At 37.1% G+C, this 20,850-nt stretch overlaps 1 protein-coding gene across 1 annotated transcript in view; it reads left to right on the top strand.

Moving 5' to 3' along the window:
- Positions 1 to 20,850, top strand: part of NAALADL2 (N-acetylated alpha-linked acidic dipeptidase like 2) — a 247,643-nt gene that overhangs the window by 63,512 nt on the left and 163,281 nt on the right. The window contains exon 4 of the mRNA XM_068406490.1: positions 5,778 to 5,897. Coding sequence (XP_068262591.1) covers positions 5,778 to 5,897 — 120 coding nt within the window. The remainder of the gene's footprint in view (positions 1 to 5,777; positions 5,898 to 20,850) is intronic.

Here is a 20,850-nt window from a genome sequence, read left to right on the forward strand (position 1 = left end):
GGCTATGGTGGTTTATTTTGTCTCTGGCGTGCTCAATAGGACAAGGAAGGAGGCTTGGGTGGCAGCAATCACAGGGAGACAGCTGTGGTTCACTGATTATCGGAGGGATGCTTTTGGCTGAAATGGGAGCAGCAGCTCCTGTCAGAAAGCGTAGCAGTGTTTGCACCAGCAAATGATTTGGCATACTTGGGCTCAGCTCCGTTATCTCCCCTTTTCTTTCTTCCTTTTCTCTAATTTTAGAGAAGAGCTAGTTTTATGTTTGCAGCTTTCTTCGCACTTGTTGATGTCCAGCTTTGATCTACAGCCAGCTTGAGTTTACTTTTATGCTCTGCTGAATGCTGCCTTCAGCCTTAATTTCAGAGCTGTGCAAATAAATTATAGTGAAGTGTTTAATTAAAGTTAGCCTCATGTCCTGATTGCAGACTGCCATCTTCTCAGATACAATTTGCAAGTGTATTTTGGAGTTTTTACTTTAGGCAGAATGACTAGTTGAAGATTATTTACTTGTGGTTGATTGTGCATTGGATGTTTCTGTTACCTTTATTGTGTGAACAACCTGAAAATAGTAGCTGAATGTTGAAGGACAAATAAAGGACATTGACTTGAATGAATGAGGGGGATGTTGTAGGCCTGAAGAGTTACAGAACTGAGGTGTTGATACTCTTAGAATTAGATATGTGCCTTTTGGAGAAAGTCTTCGTTCTGAGGACTAAGCAATCCTAAATATATTGTATACATAGCATTTAATATTTAGTTTTCTTCAATACTCGGGAGTTTCTTTAGGTCATCCACTTCTGACACTGTTTTAGTGGATAGGTCAGAACTGTCAGGGATATGACCTTAACTATGCTACTGAATATCAGTCATTGTCATAGCTGCAACGTCTGCGGCCCTGACCTCTCAAATAGCTTGTGTAGAAGCTGTTCATTAATATGAGTCAGCAGATTGGTATTTGGTAAAACGTATTCATAATGTGAGGTTACTGAACTGTGGTACTAACAACAGGTAGCATTAAGAAGAGAAGATTTTTTGCCACAGCCATTCTGTATGCTGCTTTTGGTTTTGTTGTCTCTGTGAGTTTATGCCTTTCAGATTAAGATTTCTGAGATTGCTCAGTACTGACCTTAATGTATTTTCTTAAGAAATAATAGTAAAACCATTTGCTTAGGTGTGCTGCTTTTCTACCCTGGGATCCCCACCCTTGATAGCTAGAGCAGGTGCATTTAAGAGCTACCTTCTTATCTCCACTGACTCCATCTGCATTTTGGTGGTTGTGAGAAACACCCCTTCCTGAGTGTACTGGCTTTGAGGCTTTTTTTTCTGTAGGTTTTTCCTAATCTTTTTCGTGTCTTGTGTGCCCCTGGCAAATCAGCCACAATCTGCTTCTTAGCCAGTGTATTGGATGCAGATGTATAATGCTGTTATTAAATTCCTTTCCTCAAACGGACAGACTGAATGATAACCATGTGATAACAAACATAATTCCATTATTTTTGACCTGTTTAACTTACCTTTTTTTTAATTGCCTCAGTAACTTGCAAAGAAAGCAAAGTTTTAAAGTAGTATCCAGCATCTTCAAGACCCCACCTGCCACCTGCTTCATACAGTTATTCATGCTTTTCCTTTCCAAGACTTGTCTTACTCTTTTTCATCCATGACTGGATGAGGTATGCTGTTTTATTCTCTTTCATTTTGGAGTTAAGTAGAAGAAATTGTGAAAATATCCTTGACTGTCTTGATTGTGAGCATTTTGTGATTGAAAGCATTTCCAGAGTGCTTGTCTTTTCTGTGTTGGGGGGATTTTATCACAGTTTTGAAGATAGAATATTTACAACTCATTGAGCATCATCTTGGGACTTAGAAACTAATAATGAGTCTAAAATAAAATAATTACTTTTTCTAAAAATGTTGATGTTATTACCTACCCCTACTTCATTTCATGCATGGGGGAATACTACTGAACTCCATATTGCACATTGCAGTTTGTTCCTAAATAGTCATATCTTTCAAACAGCATAGCATGAAACAATTCAAAGAGTAAGTACCTAATTCAAATGGATAAAACAACTCATTCTTTAGCAGTTTCCCAGTTTTAGGGTAAGAGGATTTACCCTTGCATATCTAAACCAAGTACACAAGTGCTCTGTTTCGGCACCTGATAAAAGGATGAGTTCTCTTATGTTTTTGAACAGAATTATCCTACCAAAGAGAAGCAGTTTGTCAAATACGGGTAGTTGAGGGTGGGGCATTTTGCTTTTTAAAAATCTGGAATGTGTAAAATGAGGATTATGTCATGTTGTAAGCATTCCTAAAAAAAAAAAGAAAAAAAAAAGAATAGAAAAGTTAATCTTTATTCATTTTTGAAGGTGTTAGGAATGTTGTGACTAAAATAGGACTTCATGCAACATAAATGGACTGTTAATTTCTCAGTGCATTACTGAGAGGGTAGCGCTCTTTGGGTTCAGTAGGATTCTTTAACATTATTTTTAAAGTATACTTTTTCAGTGTTTTATTTTATGCTAGAAGTAAAGGGTCAAATTAGTTGAGCCCCAGTATATTAAATAAAACCAAAAATGACTGCTCTGAGCTAGTGTTGCTGTACTGTATTTGATGAGATGTTGTTATTAAGTAGTGCGAAATATTTTGCTTTTTATTACAAATTTTACTGAAGTAGTCAAGAGTAAAAGAAAGGAAAGGGTAGGAGTAGTTCTTAAAGCTATTTTTATAATTTAATGTTTATCTATTGGTTTCTGGACTGTGCTGCCAAAATGTTATGACTTTGTTCTAAACTCTTCCAGTGGGTTATTGACTTCGATTGGGAGGGGAGGAGCCATACATAGTTTTACTCAAGAGATTTTATTCCCTTTTTTTGTCATTTTAACTGAAGTTGGAGCTGAGATTAGCTGTGCAAACCTCCAGTTGCTAGGCTGTATGTGATGTTACCAGGATGTGATAACTTACTTTGATAGACATGCAATATTTTTACCCACGGTTCCCAACAAGGTAAAATTAAGGGTCAAAGATTTGTGATGAGAACCACTGCACAGTTACAGTAAAATATAAGTGTTCAAGTACCCCTAAAGCTGGACAGTAGCAAGAGGCTTAGGTCATGCTTATTTTCAGGTAAGTGCAAAAGAAAGACTTCTAACATATTGAGATTTGACATATCCTTCATGTGGAAGATGTGTAATGAAAGCACATGTAACTCTTTGTTGTATTATACCCAGCTGCTTTTTCATTATGTAATGACTTCTTACATGTACTCTCAATGTATGAATGTATTTAATAGCTTTGGCATTGGGGCTTGCTTTTAACATTTGGAGCAAAGAACATGGTTTGCAGAGTGTTTGGGGCAGTAGGGAGTCACGTTCTGGTTCTCACATAATTAAAAAATGAGCTGTGCTATTGTAGGGCCTTTTATTCAGCCTGCTCTTGTCGAGCTCATATGTTGCCTGGCAAAGACCAGTGAGCAGCTCTTGAAGATGCAGTTTGCATCCATAAATTAACTAAGAACATCCAAGGGCAGTTGCTAAATGCATTAATAATTGTGCGAACGTGTAGTTTGGTTGTTTACAGAGCGGTGGATAGCACCCCGGAGGAGCAACTAGCAAAACTGATGTGAAGAGAAGCAGCACATGAGTGTAGATGGACAGGGATCTCGTTTTCACACGGGCATACTGTAGAAGCAAATGGTTTGATACTTCATTATGTTATATCTTTGTGTATTGATTTTGCCTCAGGAAAATTCAGTGTAGTTTCTCTCATACAAATGCTGAAAGCTCTGATTTTTGGTTTGCTTGAGGGTAAGCGGGGAAGGCATTGAGTCCAAAGGAATTAGATTAGAGGTCTCCCCAGAAATCAGCCTCGATATAACCTCTCAAGCCATAAGACTTTTGAGACTCTAATAATTATTGCACTAAAGTGTATCTATTGACATGTCTGTAGGTACAAATTAAAATAAAGCTGAGATCTACAGAGTGAGGTTAAATTTGTGTGAGCTTCAAGGAAGTACACTGGTTAATACCCTTTCCTCATTGGAAGTGAACTCTTTATAACTAGAGGCATCAGATTAGGTAAAATATAAAATAGCTTCAGCTATTGTAAATACTTCTTCAGTTGATTTTAGCATGCTTTCCAAATATGATGATTGTGCAGGAAAAAATTTATATTGGATTTCAGCCTGTAGTCACATTCTGAATTTTCTTATAAATAGTTTTCAAGTTCTTTAGATATTAAAACCCCCACATATTTCAGAAGAAACTGTAGAAGTGCAAGATTTTCTGTTCCTGCATTTCAGTATTTGGTGTTAAATCTGATGTTTGCCTGTTCCAGAACTTTTTTATAACTTTGGCTGACCTATCTAAATACTTGGTTTATACAGCACTGATGACATGTTACAGACTTAGAAACTTGTTAACGTGAAAATTTAAAAGAACACATTTAAGACGACAGGAACCTTGGCAAATTTTTTTTATTATTTCAACTTAAATGTTGAGGCACAAATTCAGACAAAATATTCAGATACAGTTGTATAAGGGTAACTACTTTCCTAAAATACCTGTGTTCAGGAATCTAGTAAAATTTCACACATCCTACATATCCAGAACAACTGTTGCTAGAATTTAAACAGCTTGTGTAGAGCTGCCCAAAATCAGAACGGTTGCTTTTGATAATGAATCCATACTTAAGTTACCAAAACTGAACTGAAAGAGAAGCTTTTCCATCTTGTTCTGCTCCTCTTATTTTAATTTTTAAACACTCATGTAATATTCTTGTGTTGTCTTCTATTTGTGTTTTATGTGAACGCTGTGTAAGGATTTAGAGGTTCCAGAATGTTCTCAATGATGTACTGAGAGCTTCATAACATTCTAAAATAATAACGCACAAGACTGATTATCCTCATACTTGGTCTTCAACAGAATTTATTGCTATAAATGTGTGAGAAAAATGCCCTTGGTCATTCTTAAATTTTATATATAAATATTTAAAAATTCTTGAAAACATATCTTGAAGTATTTTTCCATCACTGCCAATGTTCGATATTTAATAATAACTTAGACCTTTACTACATATTCTTGAGTGTCCTAACTGAAGAGCTGAAGATTTTCACGCTCTAAACACTTTTAATTTACTTGGAAGTGACTCTAAATAATTTAAAAATGTGTATTAATTGAAAAGTTTACATATCAGAGCAGTGTAATCTGTTATCGCTATAGTTATCTGAGTATAATGCTTGGATAACTAATGGATAACAAGAAAATACTTTAATAGTTAAGGTAGGCTGCTCAGGAATCATATGAGACCACATAATACATACTCTACCAATATATAGTTTTATTATCTGTATGTTTTCATAAGTGACCAGTGTAATCATTCACTCATTTTCTGAAATGCTTTTACAAGGCTGATTCCTTTTAAGAAAATTGAGAGGTGAGTTAGTATCCCTTACATGGTTTTAAATACAATCCTGTAGCTAAGAAGGGGAAATTCTCATCAGAATCAGCACCACTTCTTACAACCACTTGCAAAAAAATATGGGGTTTTATCACAGCTGATGAATTATGAATGGAAAATGCAAAGATATAAATTTATCTGTCAGATTGAATTCTCAAGATCTTTGTTATTACTGGTATTCCTGATTAGGAAGTGGGGGTAAGGTAATTGCAGAACTCTGCTCAGGTGCTTGTACTTATGCAAACAACTTGGTTTCTGTGGAAGGAGCACCCTCAGTGATGTGTGGTTATAGGTACAGCCTGAACTTTGTCTTCTCTTTGCAGGCAGAACTTGTTGATATACAGTATGGGACTGTGGAAGACTTGATCCAGATTCAAGCCATTACAAATGTGACCAAAAAAATTGCACTTTTGAAGCTAGGACAATCACCTTTGCTTTATAAGGTTAGTCAAATGCTTGTTGCACTTCAGCTGAATTATTTATTTGTTTTTTTCAGTTTCAAAATACCAAATCAAAGGCTTTCTCATTCTATCCCAGTAAGTTAGGATTTACTGGCATTCAGATTATTCCTTAATACTAGCCACTTCGATCTGTGGTACCTTTTATGTGTTAGTTATTTATTTTGCTGCATATCTTACAGTGCCCCAGTAGTACGCCATATTTTCTCTGAGTGTGCGAGGTAGTGACCAATAGCATACGCTTTAGGAGGACTAACACTATTGTTTATGGATTTGTTTAAGAAATGACATCATAACTTGATTTCATCATGACATAATGTAGCCTTGCTCTGTGGAGAATTTGCCTTTGCCGCCTTGGTTCTTTCTGCCATCCTTACCACCTTAGAGGGAAGAAAGGGACTGAGAGTTGGAAAAGAGCATTAACTTCTGTGATGTTTTCTGCTGTGTAAAGTGTGTAAGCAGGCTACCCTGAGATCCACGGATAGACATTGATTCCCCCTGCCATTTAATGGTCAGTCAGTCCTCTGAAATCACTAGGATTTATTGGTCTATGGATGGGTTACCACCAGTTCAGAACGAGAACTATGTTTCTCTTCCACTCCCTTCTTCCTTCTTCTTCAGTTGCAGCTACGTGTGGGGAGTGGTGTGCATGGCTGTGTGCGTGGCTGTTTTTTCTCCTCCAACTCCAGTGCTGGCAGAGAGCGCAGAGGTGGAGCTTACTAGTCCACTTGTACATTAGACTTAATAGACTCAACGTATAAACCACATTTAAACTCTAAATGTCAAGTAACTGCCTTCTATTGCAAATATTTTATAAACAAAAATGCTGTTTTGCCTTTCAGAAAATACACTAGCCCAATAAATATTTAAACAATTCATTCCCAATTCACAAAAGCAATTATAAAAGAACAGTAACTCCAGATCTTATAATTAAGAGAATCAGGATCTGCTCTGTCAGCCATAGAAAGCACAATCGGGACCACAACACAGGTTCAGAAAATAACCACTTAATTTTTTTTTTCTATAGGAATAATATTTGTCTCCATAAAAATGCCATTTTCAACTGAGTAGCGTTAGCTGTTTACTTGAATTATTTAGATGCAATCTAATTATGCCTGTGAAAGGTCAGTTATCATTGTTGGAACTTGGCTGTTGTGCATCGTTTCCACCAATAGATCTTATACTGCATTTCACCGCGAACTGACAGAAACAATGAAATAGCAATTGAGGCTCATAAAGTAGGAATTTGATAAAGCTGCAAAGTTTGCTGTAATAGCACTGTCTGAAGTGTCTATGAGATGGACTGTCTACCAATTTAATTTGTGTTCCTGTAAGCACTTACTGTGTCTAAATTAGCAAGTAGTGCAACCTGAAGGGGTAGGGAAAAACACCTGGTTCTGAGGACAGGGCGGATCTCAGGAACTTTTAGTTTGGGTTGGCTGTAGACTTGTCCTAAGAAGTGAAAGTGAAGTGGTGGCTGAGGTGGATTAGCCACAGTTCTGGTGCTCGTCTGCCCTTCCAAAAGAATCCATTTTACACATTGAGAGTCTGTTACACAATATGAACCAGTGTGGTATGATCAGGAGATTGACTTTGAATGCACACTCGGGATCTGAGCTAAAAATACAGCTCCCCAAACTTGCTTTTTGTGTTCTACTCAAGCAGGTAGGAGGTTTGCCCTTTATTTGTTATTTCTGCTTTATGAGGTTGTAAACTGTCTTTGTTTTTTTAGAATATAAATTATCTCTCTGGTTCTGAAATAATCGTAAGCTATTAAAAAAAGTATGAGAAAATATGTAGGAAGATATCAGAAAGAGATTCTTCTTTCATCAGGAATTTTTGAAGTGAAAGAGAAAGATTGCCTTAAGCAGCAAGTTCTGCTGGTTTAAATGGGCCCAGTATCTCATCACTGAATCCACTCCCTAATGTTTCATGTTTCTGGACGTTTCTGTTTCAGCAGATACTTCCCTCTGCCTATATTTTCCTTATCTCTGTCTTCCATATGCTTAGTTTTACATCACATTAAAACAGAACGCTAGTTCATAACAGAGCTGTCGCTCTATATATATATGTTTTTACTCGTTTTCTTTCTAATTTCTATATTTAACTTGTACTTTTCATATTTTAATGTTCTTTAATTTCTCATTATTATTACTCTATATTATACAAATATCTCAGTCTGGATTTGGGTCTTATTTTTATAGATCCTGCACCAAGGTTTCATCTTCATGACAGAGTTTCTAATCATGTGTCTGCTTTTTCAGCTTTGCATTTTCTCTCGCATGGGTATGCTTTTTGCCTCTCTTTTACTGCCATCCTCAACTGCTGGTTTTCACGTGTTTTTCCTGGTTTCCCCCTTTGTGTTTTTAATTTGCCTTTTTTTTTTTTTAAAAAAAAAAAAATATCTACTGTTCTTTCTCTCCATATTGAGTCCATTGGAAAAAGCCTGAAAGAAATAATAAACTGCTGCTGGCAGAAAATTCACCAGGAAAATGGAGCAGCATTTCTTTAGTCTTTACATCACATCGACAGAAAGAAGTATGTGCTGGTAGAACAGCTTGATGTACAAGGGGATAATTTATAGAAATAAGCCCAAGTGATGGAAATTTGAATATTTGAAAAAATAATTGTATTACTGACAATATTTTTGCTGTAGAGGTTTAGTTTGGCATTTTATGAATATTGGATAGCGTGCAAAATTTGGGGAAGGACCAAGATTGAAAATAACTTGGAGCTTCTGCTTTCAATCTTTCAGTCTCATTTCTCATATCTTCAGACACACTGAAAACAACAGATAGGGTTCAGAGCTTGGAGTAACTTGGAATTGGAATATAGAGGGAATTTGGACTATGCAGAAAAGCCTGAAGTTAATGTGCTGTTAGAATATGCAGTTGAATCCTTAATATGAGTAATTCTAATTAAATTTGGTAAGGTTCATAAATTTAAGCTGCTTTGTGAGAACAAGATTTGTAGAAATCTGACCTTAAGTTATTTTTGTAATTGCATATGATTTTCAGATTTTATTAGGAGTGTTGTATTTCTGTTCCACTGAAACAGTGTAGTATCTGATGAGGGCAAGAGGGGCAGCAGCTATGGCAATGGGCAAGTTTCCTAGAGTATTGGCAGAGTCACACAGACACATCTCGATCCCTTAAGCTGGACCTTTTCAAATAAAGAATGTATTACTACAGCCACATGATGTTATACGTATAAAAAGAAAGAATGTGGACCTTACCTTTATAGCAGGGTGAAGTATCAAAAAGAACATTGACTCTGGGGGAAAAAAACAGGTAGAGCTTACATTGCTGTGATAAAAGGAATAGGTAAAAAAGAGATATGTATTAACATATATATAAATCAGAGCGGAGGTTTAGAAAGGGGTTTTACCATTGATACGGCACTATTGAGATCAGTAAGGGAGCAAGACCCTGTAGTCTATTATTAAATTAATTTTAAAAGTGGGAGAAAAGCATGGTAGAAATGCTTCAAGGGCTGGAGCAAGTTATAGTATGGCAAAGGCAGAGTCATTTTCAAATGCAACTGAAAGGTTTAGGAATTTACCACTCCCAGCACCTGGAGTGACAGTTTCCTATACCAACACAAACTAAGCCAGCGGATTGAGCAGCAAAGCATACAGGGAGTACTCGTATGATGCATTAACTTGATGTAGCCACGATGCTAGTAATCTTTGGCTAAAGGGTGCAGTGATGAATAACTGACAGAAAGAAAAAATTTAAACTACTATGGCTACTCCTAAAGGGATCCTGTGACTAGTTTGAGACACTGGTAAGAGCTGGATTGTTTCTGAATAAAGAGGGGACTGGGTTAAAGAAAAAGAAAAACTTTCTTAAGGAGAAAGCTGAAATGAGGCAAATGTAGAACAGAAGTGACACACAACTTCTGGAATTAACTACCATAAACAAAGGTAGAATACTTGCTTCCTCACACCTTCAGATTGAAAGTGACTGCCTTTTGGTGTTCTGGCTAGAAGGAAAATTTGTGTTTTGGTGGAACACAGGTTATTGAGATCACTGGTGAACTTCAGGAGCCAGTTACATGCAGGAGATCAGAGCAGAGTCCCTGATGTCCTTGAATCAGGAGGATACATAAACGTGAGGAAAGATGATGAAATTTATTACTAGTGATTAAGCAAATCACTTCTGGGATGAAGAACCCCACCTTGAAAAAGAGCAACTTGAGTTGCCTGCTGTTTTGTAGAGTGAAACATACTCTTCCAATAATATAAAATGTGTGGTGACAGAAAGATTGATGAAAACCACCTCACTGGCACCCAGCTCCTCTGCCCTAAAGCTTCTCTGAGTGTATGTCACCACTGTGAGCACATAAAAGAAGCCAGAGGCGGCTTTTTTTCAGGGAGAACTGCACAGTAGTTTCAGTATCCAGCCTCTGGAAATACCATCACCAGATTCATTTTTTGAAAAATGTTGTGAGTCTTGATCATGATTTAATCTTTTGGGGTTGGAATTCAAGAAAAAGCCGTAATTCCTATCCTAAATTAACTTTTAATAGAGTAACAAAAGCCCTGAAGGCCAAACCACTTCATCTTTAAAATGTTCACATATTAACATTTTTTCCACATCCATTAAATGAAGATGTTGTTCTAATGTGTAAATATCTATATTTATTTTAATAATTTACTGCCTTCATAAATATTCATAGAATTGCTTTTTAACTGTCAGAGTTTAGAAATGTGGTTACTTACATGCTTATGCAGAGGTTATTGGCAGGCACTTACGGATAAGGATTTACTAAATGGAAAATATTAGAGAGTCCCAGAATAAAGGCAATTTGCAGAAAAGGTTTCTATTTAATAACTGCATTACTTTTAAATAAGTTTACTTTGGAAAAAGTAATTTCACTTTTCTACTGTCTACATTGTTTATTTCTTTCCCTCTAGTACTTTTTATGGCTAGCGCATATAACTCTGAAGATTACAATTTAAATCTCCATTTAACTAGGACTCTCTCTCTCCTTCCATCCCTTTCTCCCTCCATGTATATACACATGTATATGTGTGTGTATATGTAAATACATATGAATATCTATACAGTGTGCACATATATATATATATAAACTATATTGAACAAAATGGTTTTTAGGGAACTTCAACATCTTATATCTGTTTCATTATTGAGGATACTGGACTTTTTTGTTGTGTAGGATGGAATTTTTTCCAAGGCGCCGAAAGTGTTTATAAACCCATTTCCCATGTGAGTGCTATGGGAATTTTAATGATATTATACCCCCCCCCAAAGCCCTTCTTGAAAATTTGAGCCATATGTATAGGTAGTATGGATAGAGGTTGTAGAAACATATCAAAGTAGACCTGGAGGTCTGGATCTGAAGGGATCATCCAGTAACATCCATTTGAATAGCAACCTGTTTCTCAGGTTTTCTCTAATTTATCATCCTTTTAAAATCTCATCTCAATTCCCAAAATTCTGAGAGTTCCTCTTGAATTATCCAAGCTGAGTTCAGATTGATTGATAGCGATCAGATTTGTTGATGCAGAGTTTGCTATATAGCAAAATTACATTCCTACAAAATATGCTAGTTCTTACTTTGTCTTCAGTGAACTACTAATTGCTATATTGTCCTTTTTCCTTACCCTTTGTCTCCACAGAGTTTACTGGAGATTGCCTTCTTCAAGTCAGTTGCTTTTATTGCTATTCTTTATCCTTTTTATTCTTCCTGCAAAAATTAGGTTTAGTTCAGTTGTGTTCTTAACCTTCACCCTCCTCAAACAGCTTCCTTAATCTGTTAGATATAATACAGTCTGAAGAAGGCTTCCTTTTAATTTCTTTCTCTACTTCTTATATGAAAGAATTCTGTACCAAGGACTTAAAAAAATTTTCTAGACAATAGGCTGTAGCAAAAAGCTGTTTATGTAATTTATGTTTCAACCTGCCATCAGTCCCGTGTGTTGAATGATTTTTAGTCACCTGTTTACCTCTTCCTGATTTCATGATTCATGGAATGATACACAAGCTATTTTGCTCTTTGGTGATTACTGAGAAAAGTTATGTTTGTTTTGAAGAAAGACCATGGGTATTCCTCCATCTGAAAGTGTATGGAATTTAAGAGGTCGGTAGACATACTTCTCACTTATATTCCTCCTGCTTTGACTGATAACAGTGCTTCCTGTCCCACTGAACAGAAGAAACAAGCTGTAATAACTGATTAGAGAAGCCTGGAGACACCCTGCCTCAATACCATAAATCTGTTCTGTGTTGGGGTGACTAAGAAATCCACCCCCAACCCGTTGAGTACATGTACCCAAGTTAAAAAAACCGAGTCTCTCTGCACAGATTTATCACTTAATGGTTAATCCTGAAGTCATATTTTAAATTTTTATTGGTAAACTTAGTTTAAAACATAGCTTTACAGAAAATGGAAGTACCCATTATGAAATGTTTCTTTCCCTCTGTGTGAGGTACTAGGGGAAAGAAAACTGAGAAATGATACTGACTTGAGAAATCTATAGATGGTGATTAAAAAAAAAAAGTCAGAAGAGCGGTTTGGTATTGCTGATTGGAACCAAACCACGCTAAACTCTATTGTTCAGTTCCTAGAAGGCTGTTACTACCCAGAATAATTTAAACTGAGCATGTCAATTTACCTTGTACTTAATCCAGCAATTGAAGGATGATGTACTGTGACCTGCGCCACCTAAAAGTGAAACAGTGCCCGTGCACTTATAAATCCAGTCTGCATCTGTCCAGATGAGTATGAAATAGTTGACAAAAATTTGCTCTTTTATCCCTTTAGTCAAGTGCGCTGCAGTAAATAAAAGTAGAGTGAGAATCCCTTCTTTATACAGTATAAATGGGGGAAAGTAATTTGCTCTTGTAAGCAGTAAGAAGAATCGGTAAGGGGGTGGGGTAGGAGAAAAGCAATTGATGTCTGGAAGGAAGCATAATTGTAGCACAACTTGTCAATATTCTCAAGTGATTAACATTTTGGTTGCATCAGTAAAATGACTTTTGGTTATTACTCATTTTCTTTTTGATTACAAAACCCTGGATTTGTTTGAATGGAAGGAGAAATGTGCTATTAGCAGAGTAAACGAGGGGACAGGTAAATTAATGAGCAAAAGTAGGTATCAATTATTCTGCATTTCTGATGCCACAGAATTTTCCCTGAATGTTTTGAGAAGTCATTGCTGTTTTGCAGACATACTTGTATTCCCAGCTGTAGTTCTTATTCTCTCTTTCTGTTCTGGATTGATACAGAAGTTCCTGAAGTCCCACTGCTGAATCAAACACTGAATTCTTAGCTATGCAACTGGGTACATAGTCCAGTTATCTTCAGTAACGCTGAAGACTTAATTTTCTCTTGGGGAAATAATTCTAAATATTCATATACTCAATTGGGTGTTTAATTGCACATTCACTACATATATTAAATGCATCCTTTGAAAAATTACTCCAGCTCCCGTTACGAATCACTATTTCGTGAGGGAAAGGGCTGACCATTTTATAGCAGGTCTCCTCCTTTTAGCACAATAGGCTTAAATTGAGTGAGACAGTAAGTGGCTTCCATTCAAACATGGAGGATGGCTGACTCATAAAAATTTCATTCTGGGGTGTTCTGAAGCCCTTGTCAGATTTTAGAGGTGTGAAGCGCAAGCATAATTTTCTATTCTAACAAGTCCTTAAAAGGTGAGTAGTAAATGCAATTGTCCAATTTACTGACTGAGTGCTCTGTCCTGATAAATGGTGCAAAGTCAAGTGAAATGGCTTTGCCGTGAGGCAATGGTTCTGAAGAAGAGCTGAGCAGAGAAATCCATTGCCTCAATTTGTACCTTAGAGCCCTAAATCCACACAGCTGATCAGCAGCTCATGTGCAGGGCAATAGGAAAGACTTACATACTTTGTCTTTCTATCATAAAATGTAAACCTTTTAAATTTGCTCTTTCTTCAGATACACTAGCCTTACTTCTGCAAATGGTCTTGGCACTTCTGCTGCTGCTTATATAGGGAATTATAGGCATTTTTTCTACTCAAGCTGCTAATCGAGCTGACTCTTCAGATTAGTTAAGCTTGGACTTCACAAAAGAGCCATTGACAGACAGATTATCTGGGCCTTTTTTTCATCTCGTGTTTCCAGCACGTACTGTTCGATTTCAAGAACAGCTGAGAAAGTAAAAAAGAAAATCACAGAATCACAGAATCACAGAATGTTAGGGATTGGAAGGGACCTCGAAAGATCATCTAGTCCAATCCCCCTGCCGGGGCAGGATTGCCTAGACCATATCACACAGGAACGCGTCCAGGCGGGTTTTGAATGTCTCCAGAGAAGGAGACTCCACAACCTCTCTGGGCAGCCTGTTCCAGTGTTCAGTCACCCTTACAGTAAAGAAGTTTTTCCTCATATTTAAGTGGAACCTCCTGTGCTCCAGCTTGCACCCATTGCCCCTTGTCCTGTCAAGGGATGTCACTGAGAAGAGCCTGGCTCCATCCTCTTGACACTTGCCCTTTACATATTTATAAACATTAATGAGGTCACCCCTCAGTCTCCTCTTCTCTAAGCTAAAGAGACCCAGCTCCCTCAGCCTCTCCTCATAAGGGAGATGTTCCACTCCCTTAATCATCTTCGTGGCTCTGCGCTGGACTCTCTCTAGCAGTTCCCTGTCCTTCTTGAACTGAGGGGCCCAGAACTGGACACAATACTCCAGATGCGGCCTCACCAGGGCAGAGTAGAGGGGGAGGAGAACCTCTCTCGACCTGCTGACCACACCCCTTCTAATACACCCCAGGATGCCATTGGCCTTCTTGGCCACAAGGGCACACTGCTGGCTCATGGTCATCCTGTTGTCCACTAGGACCCCCAGGTCCCTTTCCCCTACGCTGCTCTCCAACAGCTCTGTCCCCAACTTGTACTGGTACATGGGGTTGTTCTTGCCCAGATGCAGGACTCTACACTTGCCCTTGTTATATTTCATTAAATTTCTCCCCGCCCAACTCTCCAGCCTGTCCAGGTCCCTCTGAAGGGCTGCGCAGCCTTCCGGCGTGTCAGCCACTCCTCCCAGTTTTGTGTCATCAGCGAACTTGCTGACAGCGCACTCTAATCCCTCATCCAAGTCATTAATGAATATATTGAATAGAACTGGTCCCAGAACCAGTGGAAGACACAGGAGCTTTGAGCAGGGATGAGGAGTGAATATATAAAATCTCATCCTGCCAGAACAGATCTATCTGCCTTTTGATTCTTTGAAAGTGTCAGCCACTGGACTAGGAGGAGCAATGCAACCCATGCCATTAATCTTCAGAACTGCCCACTTGAACAACTCTGCACAGGATAGTTACAGATCAGTACTGTACATGCTGGTTAATTTATATTTTCTGGCATAGTGACCAGAGGAAAAGGTCTTCTTTCTTCAGGCAACAAGCATTTTATAAGTACTCCCCTCATTCTGTAGTGGGTTTGAATTGTATGGCATGTTCTGTAGTAGGAACTGGTTTATTATTTTATTAAAAAGAAGATATGACTGTTCTCTGGCCTTTTTATGCTCTTTTAGGTCTTTTTTCTTCTTGTTTGGCAGTAATTACTACTTAATAAGTTTAGTTACAAGTCTGTGAACTGATTTGAAAGGTATAAAGTGTCATTATTTTTGATCAAAGTATTTATGTAAAACTTTAGGAGATTACAGAAGTAAATAGTTCTGTTCCTAGAATCAATGTTTTATTTGATAAACCAGGATGTCAGAGATTACTCAACTGAAGAATGATTTTCGTGCATTCCAACTCTTTTTTTTTTGTCATCTGTTACTTATAATGCAGCTAAGTTAATATAGATAAGAAAAAAAAAAAGGTTCAGTAACCCAGTGGGTTCTCTAAATAGAAATAGCTTTGAAGGTGGTCCTGCAGTTTAGGAAATATAGCCAGATCCAGACCTTGGTTTGATTTGCATTTGTTCTGTGTGGCCCTAGAGACTCATCTGTGAGAACTGGTTCACAAAATCAGCACTTGTGCTTTATGTATGAAAATCTGAATTCTACCCTTTCAAATATACCCGTAGTTTGCATTGTATCAGAAATCTGAGTAGAAACGTTGTCTTGCTGAATGCTTATGGCTAACCTTGTCATTGACATCAGTGGAACTAGGTTTTTATACTTCACATTCTGTAGCCTATGGAATATTTTTATCATTTTCCCTAGGGTTATTTGATGCACTCTTTTTTCAATCTTCTGTAGCTGGATTTTGTGGAACATAGCTGGATAAAATATGTAACTGCTTGTCCTCAGGATTTTGAGAGGTCTTTTTTATTGGGAGGGAGGTGGCTTTTAGCATTATATTTTTTCATTTTCTCTTTCTTCATATAATGCTGAAGAAGCCGTAGAACACTCAAGTCACAATTTCACTCTTAACCATTTGGGCCTCCTGATGTCTGTCAATGAATTTGAAAATAAAAACACCAAGTGCCTCATTACAAATATAATTAGCACCCTCTTTGCAAGTACAGCAATAGCCACTTGGAATATTTCGTTTCGATTGCCAAAACATTAAACTAACCTTCTGTGTAGAAGGCAATTCTTCCACAACGAACATATTTTCACTTAACAGGAAAAGATTGTGCATTTCAATATGGGTACTCAGGCATTTTAATTTCATCTTTAGGTCTGAGTGAATAATTCACAGACAGCACCATGAACAACAAAGTTAAACTTATCTTTCCTGGTTTCTCTAGATCTAGCTCTCAGTAAATGGCAACTTGCTTCAATTTATGTGTCATCCTCCTATTTTCTTATGTTTTTAAGTGGGTTTGGATTTTGTGTGTGTTTTCTGTTGTTTTTTTTTTAGTATTGAATTTATTCTAAGCAATTATCTGAGAGCTATTAATTTTCCATATTTGAAGTTGGAGTTGTGATCATTCATGGTGATTTGTTTTTATTTTTGTTTCTTTTAAAAAAGCGTTGGTTTTGATGCTTTCTGATACAAATGGTCAATCAAGTATGTTGCATGCAAAAAGATTCCTGAGCTTCCTGATGTTTATTGAGAGAGAAAACAAAAGTTGCATGATCACAGTCACTGGAACCTTAAGTTAAAATCGGTGGGGGCTACTTTCCCAAGTTGGCTTAGGATGCCGTATAATAACTAGTAAAGTTTTTCATTAATAGTTCCAAATTTCACATCACTTTTATGCTTCAAATTTCTCTAAAAATCAGGTTCTTCATCAGATTAAAAAAAAACGCAACCAACCAAACAAAAAAACCCCACATTGTTGCTGATGATGGCCTTGTAATTGTAAATAATCGGAGTCTGCATTGGCTGAGATTTGTCAGCACAGCGCACAGTTATATCTAGATACAGGTAATAGTTTAGATGGAGGACAGAGTATTTGCATTTTGTGAAGGTTGGAGGAGTGCCTGCACTGACAGTCAAACCTGTTATTTATGTTTTTCCACTGTAAGTTATTATGCAGGCATCATAAGAGATCTTACTGTGCAGCCTCAGAGGTGACCTAGGGGGGGACCACCCTTTCAATAAGAAGGAAGCATATTTTTCACTTCTAAGTCAATCTTGGTTTTCCCTTGCGTGGGAACTGACTATATTGCCTTTTATATCAGTATTCAGTTATATGTGATGGTTTTATGATATAAAATGTCCATTGGGGAACTCGCCTGACAACTCATTTCAGTCAGGCCTTCTACTGTGATCTCAGAGGAAAAAAGATAACATTTAGTCCACTTAACCCCACCTGACCATGTCTCATTCCTGTTTATCATATTGTAGAATATAATAGAAAAAGGCAAGTCCAAATCTGCTAGTTCAAGTGATTCTTGGGTACCAGGTTTAAGAAATCTTTGTGATGGATTAGAAGTTAGTCCTGTGCATCTGACTGCTGTAGACATTGCTGTCTCTCAATAACCGTGTATGCCATCTTAATTTCAGATTCTGTTAGCAATGCAGTTGATCACGTAAATATGTGATACATTAGATCTGCTGTTTCCAATATCAGATAAATGTTGAAGCTTATGCAGGCTTTATGGGCTCTTGCTGTGCCTGGCAATGCAAGTTGTCTCCGCTGTAAGGTGCTGCACCTGAACCATAAAAATGAGACATAAGGAAGACATTTGGAATGCATTAGGAGAATTGTGACCTGGCCTTCTTTTTCTGTGTAAGAACTGTATGTAGCAGCGATCCTATTCAAAACAGTGTATGTATCATTCATATTTTGAAAGAGCTAAGAGTAGTGTCTCATATTTGCACAGTGCTTCACACTTGGCATTAAGGGGAGCATCTTTAAAAGATAGCTTTTGCCCTAGCCAACAAAATGGGGTTGGACGGATGATACAGTGTGTGATGAAAGTACAGAAATTTTCACTGCAGAGTATTTAATTTACATTTTGCTCCTTTTCAGTGTAATGCTGTTCATCAGAAATTAGCTAATTACAAAAGGCTGAGATTTTAGCATTTAAAAAAAATGCATGTGAGGCTGTCATACCCAGAAACTTATTTTGTTGCAACATTGTATATACAATATAAAATTTGTTTGCAAATGCCTGTAGTGTTTTGTTTTCGTCTGCACATTTTTGCATGTATGTTTACCCTTTGCAAGTGTAAAATGGGTCTCACAAATATACTTTGCATTTTTAAATGAGTTTTTTATTAAAATGATAGTTTATTGATTTGTATTGTTTGCAAGTAGTCCTGACTGGGATGAATTTTGATGCGAGTATCATACAGATTCATTGAACATTGCAAGGACTAAATCTGATATTCCCACTCAAAGTGCTTTATTTTCTTTGAAAATGAAGTCGTTTCAAGGCATACAAATTCAGAAAATAAGGATTGCTTCTGACCTACTAGAAGTGCGGAATTGTTCAATGCTTAGTGATAGCACTGGTAACAGGGGAAGAGTAGCTTAAGTGTCCTATTTCTCCCTTTTTTTTTGTTCAGCAAACAAGCAGAATAAAACTTAGAGTACATTATTTAATTTTGGGAAAACCGATGTTTTAATGCCAAAATTAGTTTGATTGCTAATAGGACAAAGTTTATTTCTCACTGGAGAGGTAAGCTTGATACAGTGAGGTTTCTAGTATTCTGTTCTTGCTGCAGAAGAATATAGAAACACGGCCTTATCTTTAAGCACATTAAAACTCCGTTTATTTAATATAAAGAACATATTAAAGTGTAGATCATAAAATCTAAGTGTTGCTTAGTATGTTTGACAGGAACAAGTCCCCTTTAGCAAAAGAAGCCATAGCTGATGTTTGTTCAGGTAAAACTCTCACGGGATGATAAGGTCATGGCCATAGCATAGTGCTGTTAGTGTTGAAAAATTGTTACCATAAACTGTCATGGTGAAATGCACAGAGAATCGCTCATCCAGAACGATCGGCTGCTTAGCCTTCTGTCAAGAAGTTCTTATTGACCAGAAAAAAGTCTCCATCTTTTAGCATGAGAACATAACATAGGAAATGTCCTCTGTCAGCCTGATACCTTACCTGACATGGCTCAGGCTTAGGGGAAGTGTATGAGTTACAAAGCAAGTACAAAGTAATTTAATTTTTTTTTTGTGTACCTTCCCCAAAAATGGCAGTCATTGGTGTTGTGACTTCCTGAAGTGGAGAATGTGTCTGGGCTGATATAAGTATCATTGTGAATATTCCATGAATTGGTGTATTTTACTTCTGAGCCTGTTTATACTTACGTCTACAATGACTTGTGGTGATGAGTTTCACTAGGTAGATACTTAGAGTTTCTTCATATAGAAGAAACACACATTTGGGAAAGCATGTATTTAAAACTCTGGCAATGCTTTACCACTTATTGCAAAACAAAAATAAATGGATATAACAACCTATCCACAAAATGTTCCAGCTTCAGTCTACATACGAACAGACCAGAGTAAATGATGGGTAATTATGGTGAGGGTGACCGAACACTGGAACAGGCTGCCCAGAGAGGTTGTGGAGTCTCGTTCTCTGGAGACATTCAAAACCCGCCTGGACGCGTTCCTGTGTGATATGATCTAGGTAATCCTGCTCCGGCAGGGGGATTGGACTAGATGATCTTTCGAGGTCCCTTCCAATCCCTAACATTCTGTGATTCTGTGATAGAAATCTGAAGGTACCAGCTACATGCTAAACATTAGTCTTCACCCTTCAAGGATCTTTGAAAGAGATAAGCTTTTTCTCTTGGCCTCAAGATTAATAGAGAGTGTAACAAGAACTAGTGCTTCAGAAGTCTGTGCTCCTTAAACAAATAACACCCAAGCAGATTTTAAGTTTTTTTTCTGAAATTAATTTAATTGGTGTCTCATGGCCAAGGTGTGTTACATCATGATTTGGTTTGCCTCTGAAGATGTTTATAAATGCTAGGAAAAAAAGACATCTTTAACATTGCTGTTATCATATTCTCTAACTATGCTTCAAGAGGGAAAAACAAACAAACAACAAAAAAAAACCAACCAAACAAACAAAAAAACAACACAAGAAATAAACCAAACATATTTAAAGGCAGATGTGTGTGAGGAAGCAACACTTCCTTTTGTATCTTCTGGTGTTGACTTAAGTCTTTGGAATGGTACCATGTTAACATTTCAGTCAGTTTGGTTACAAATGGTACACCTTCATTTTGGAAATCAGTTTACTAATAATTATTTTGGGACAAAACTATATATCTTGTGTCTTGAAATCCACGTGTGTCAGTTCCCTAGCTAAAACCATCTGGGATTTTTATGCTGATCGATAATACATGATGTTTATTGATTTATGAAATTTAGAGGGAGAAGGATGATGTGAAGTGATAATGTCAGTAATAGAAGTGTGACAAGATATGGCTTCAAATTTTGCTACTGTCTGAATAGAATTCTTGTGCTTATTATTAGTAAATTTATGTATTATAAATGAAGTTGAACAACACAAGCTGCATATAGACCTAGAAAGCATATGGCTATGGAAATTAATCAT

The sequence above is a fragment of the Nyctibius grandis genome, chromosome 8 (assembly GCF_013368605.1).
Source record: "Nyctibius grandis isolate bNycGra1 chromosome 8, bNycGra1.pri, whole genome shotgun sequence".
Classification (NCBI taxonomy): Eukaryota; Metazoa; Chordata; class Aves; order Nyctibiiformes; family Nyctibiidae; genus Nyctibius; species Nyctibius grandis.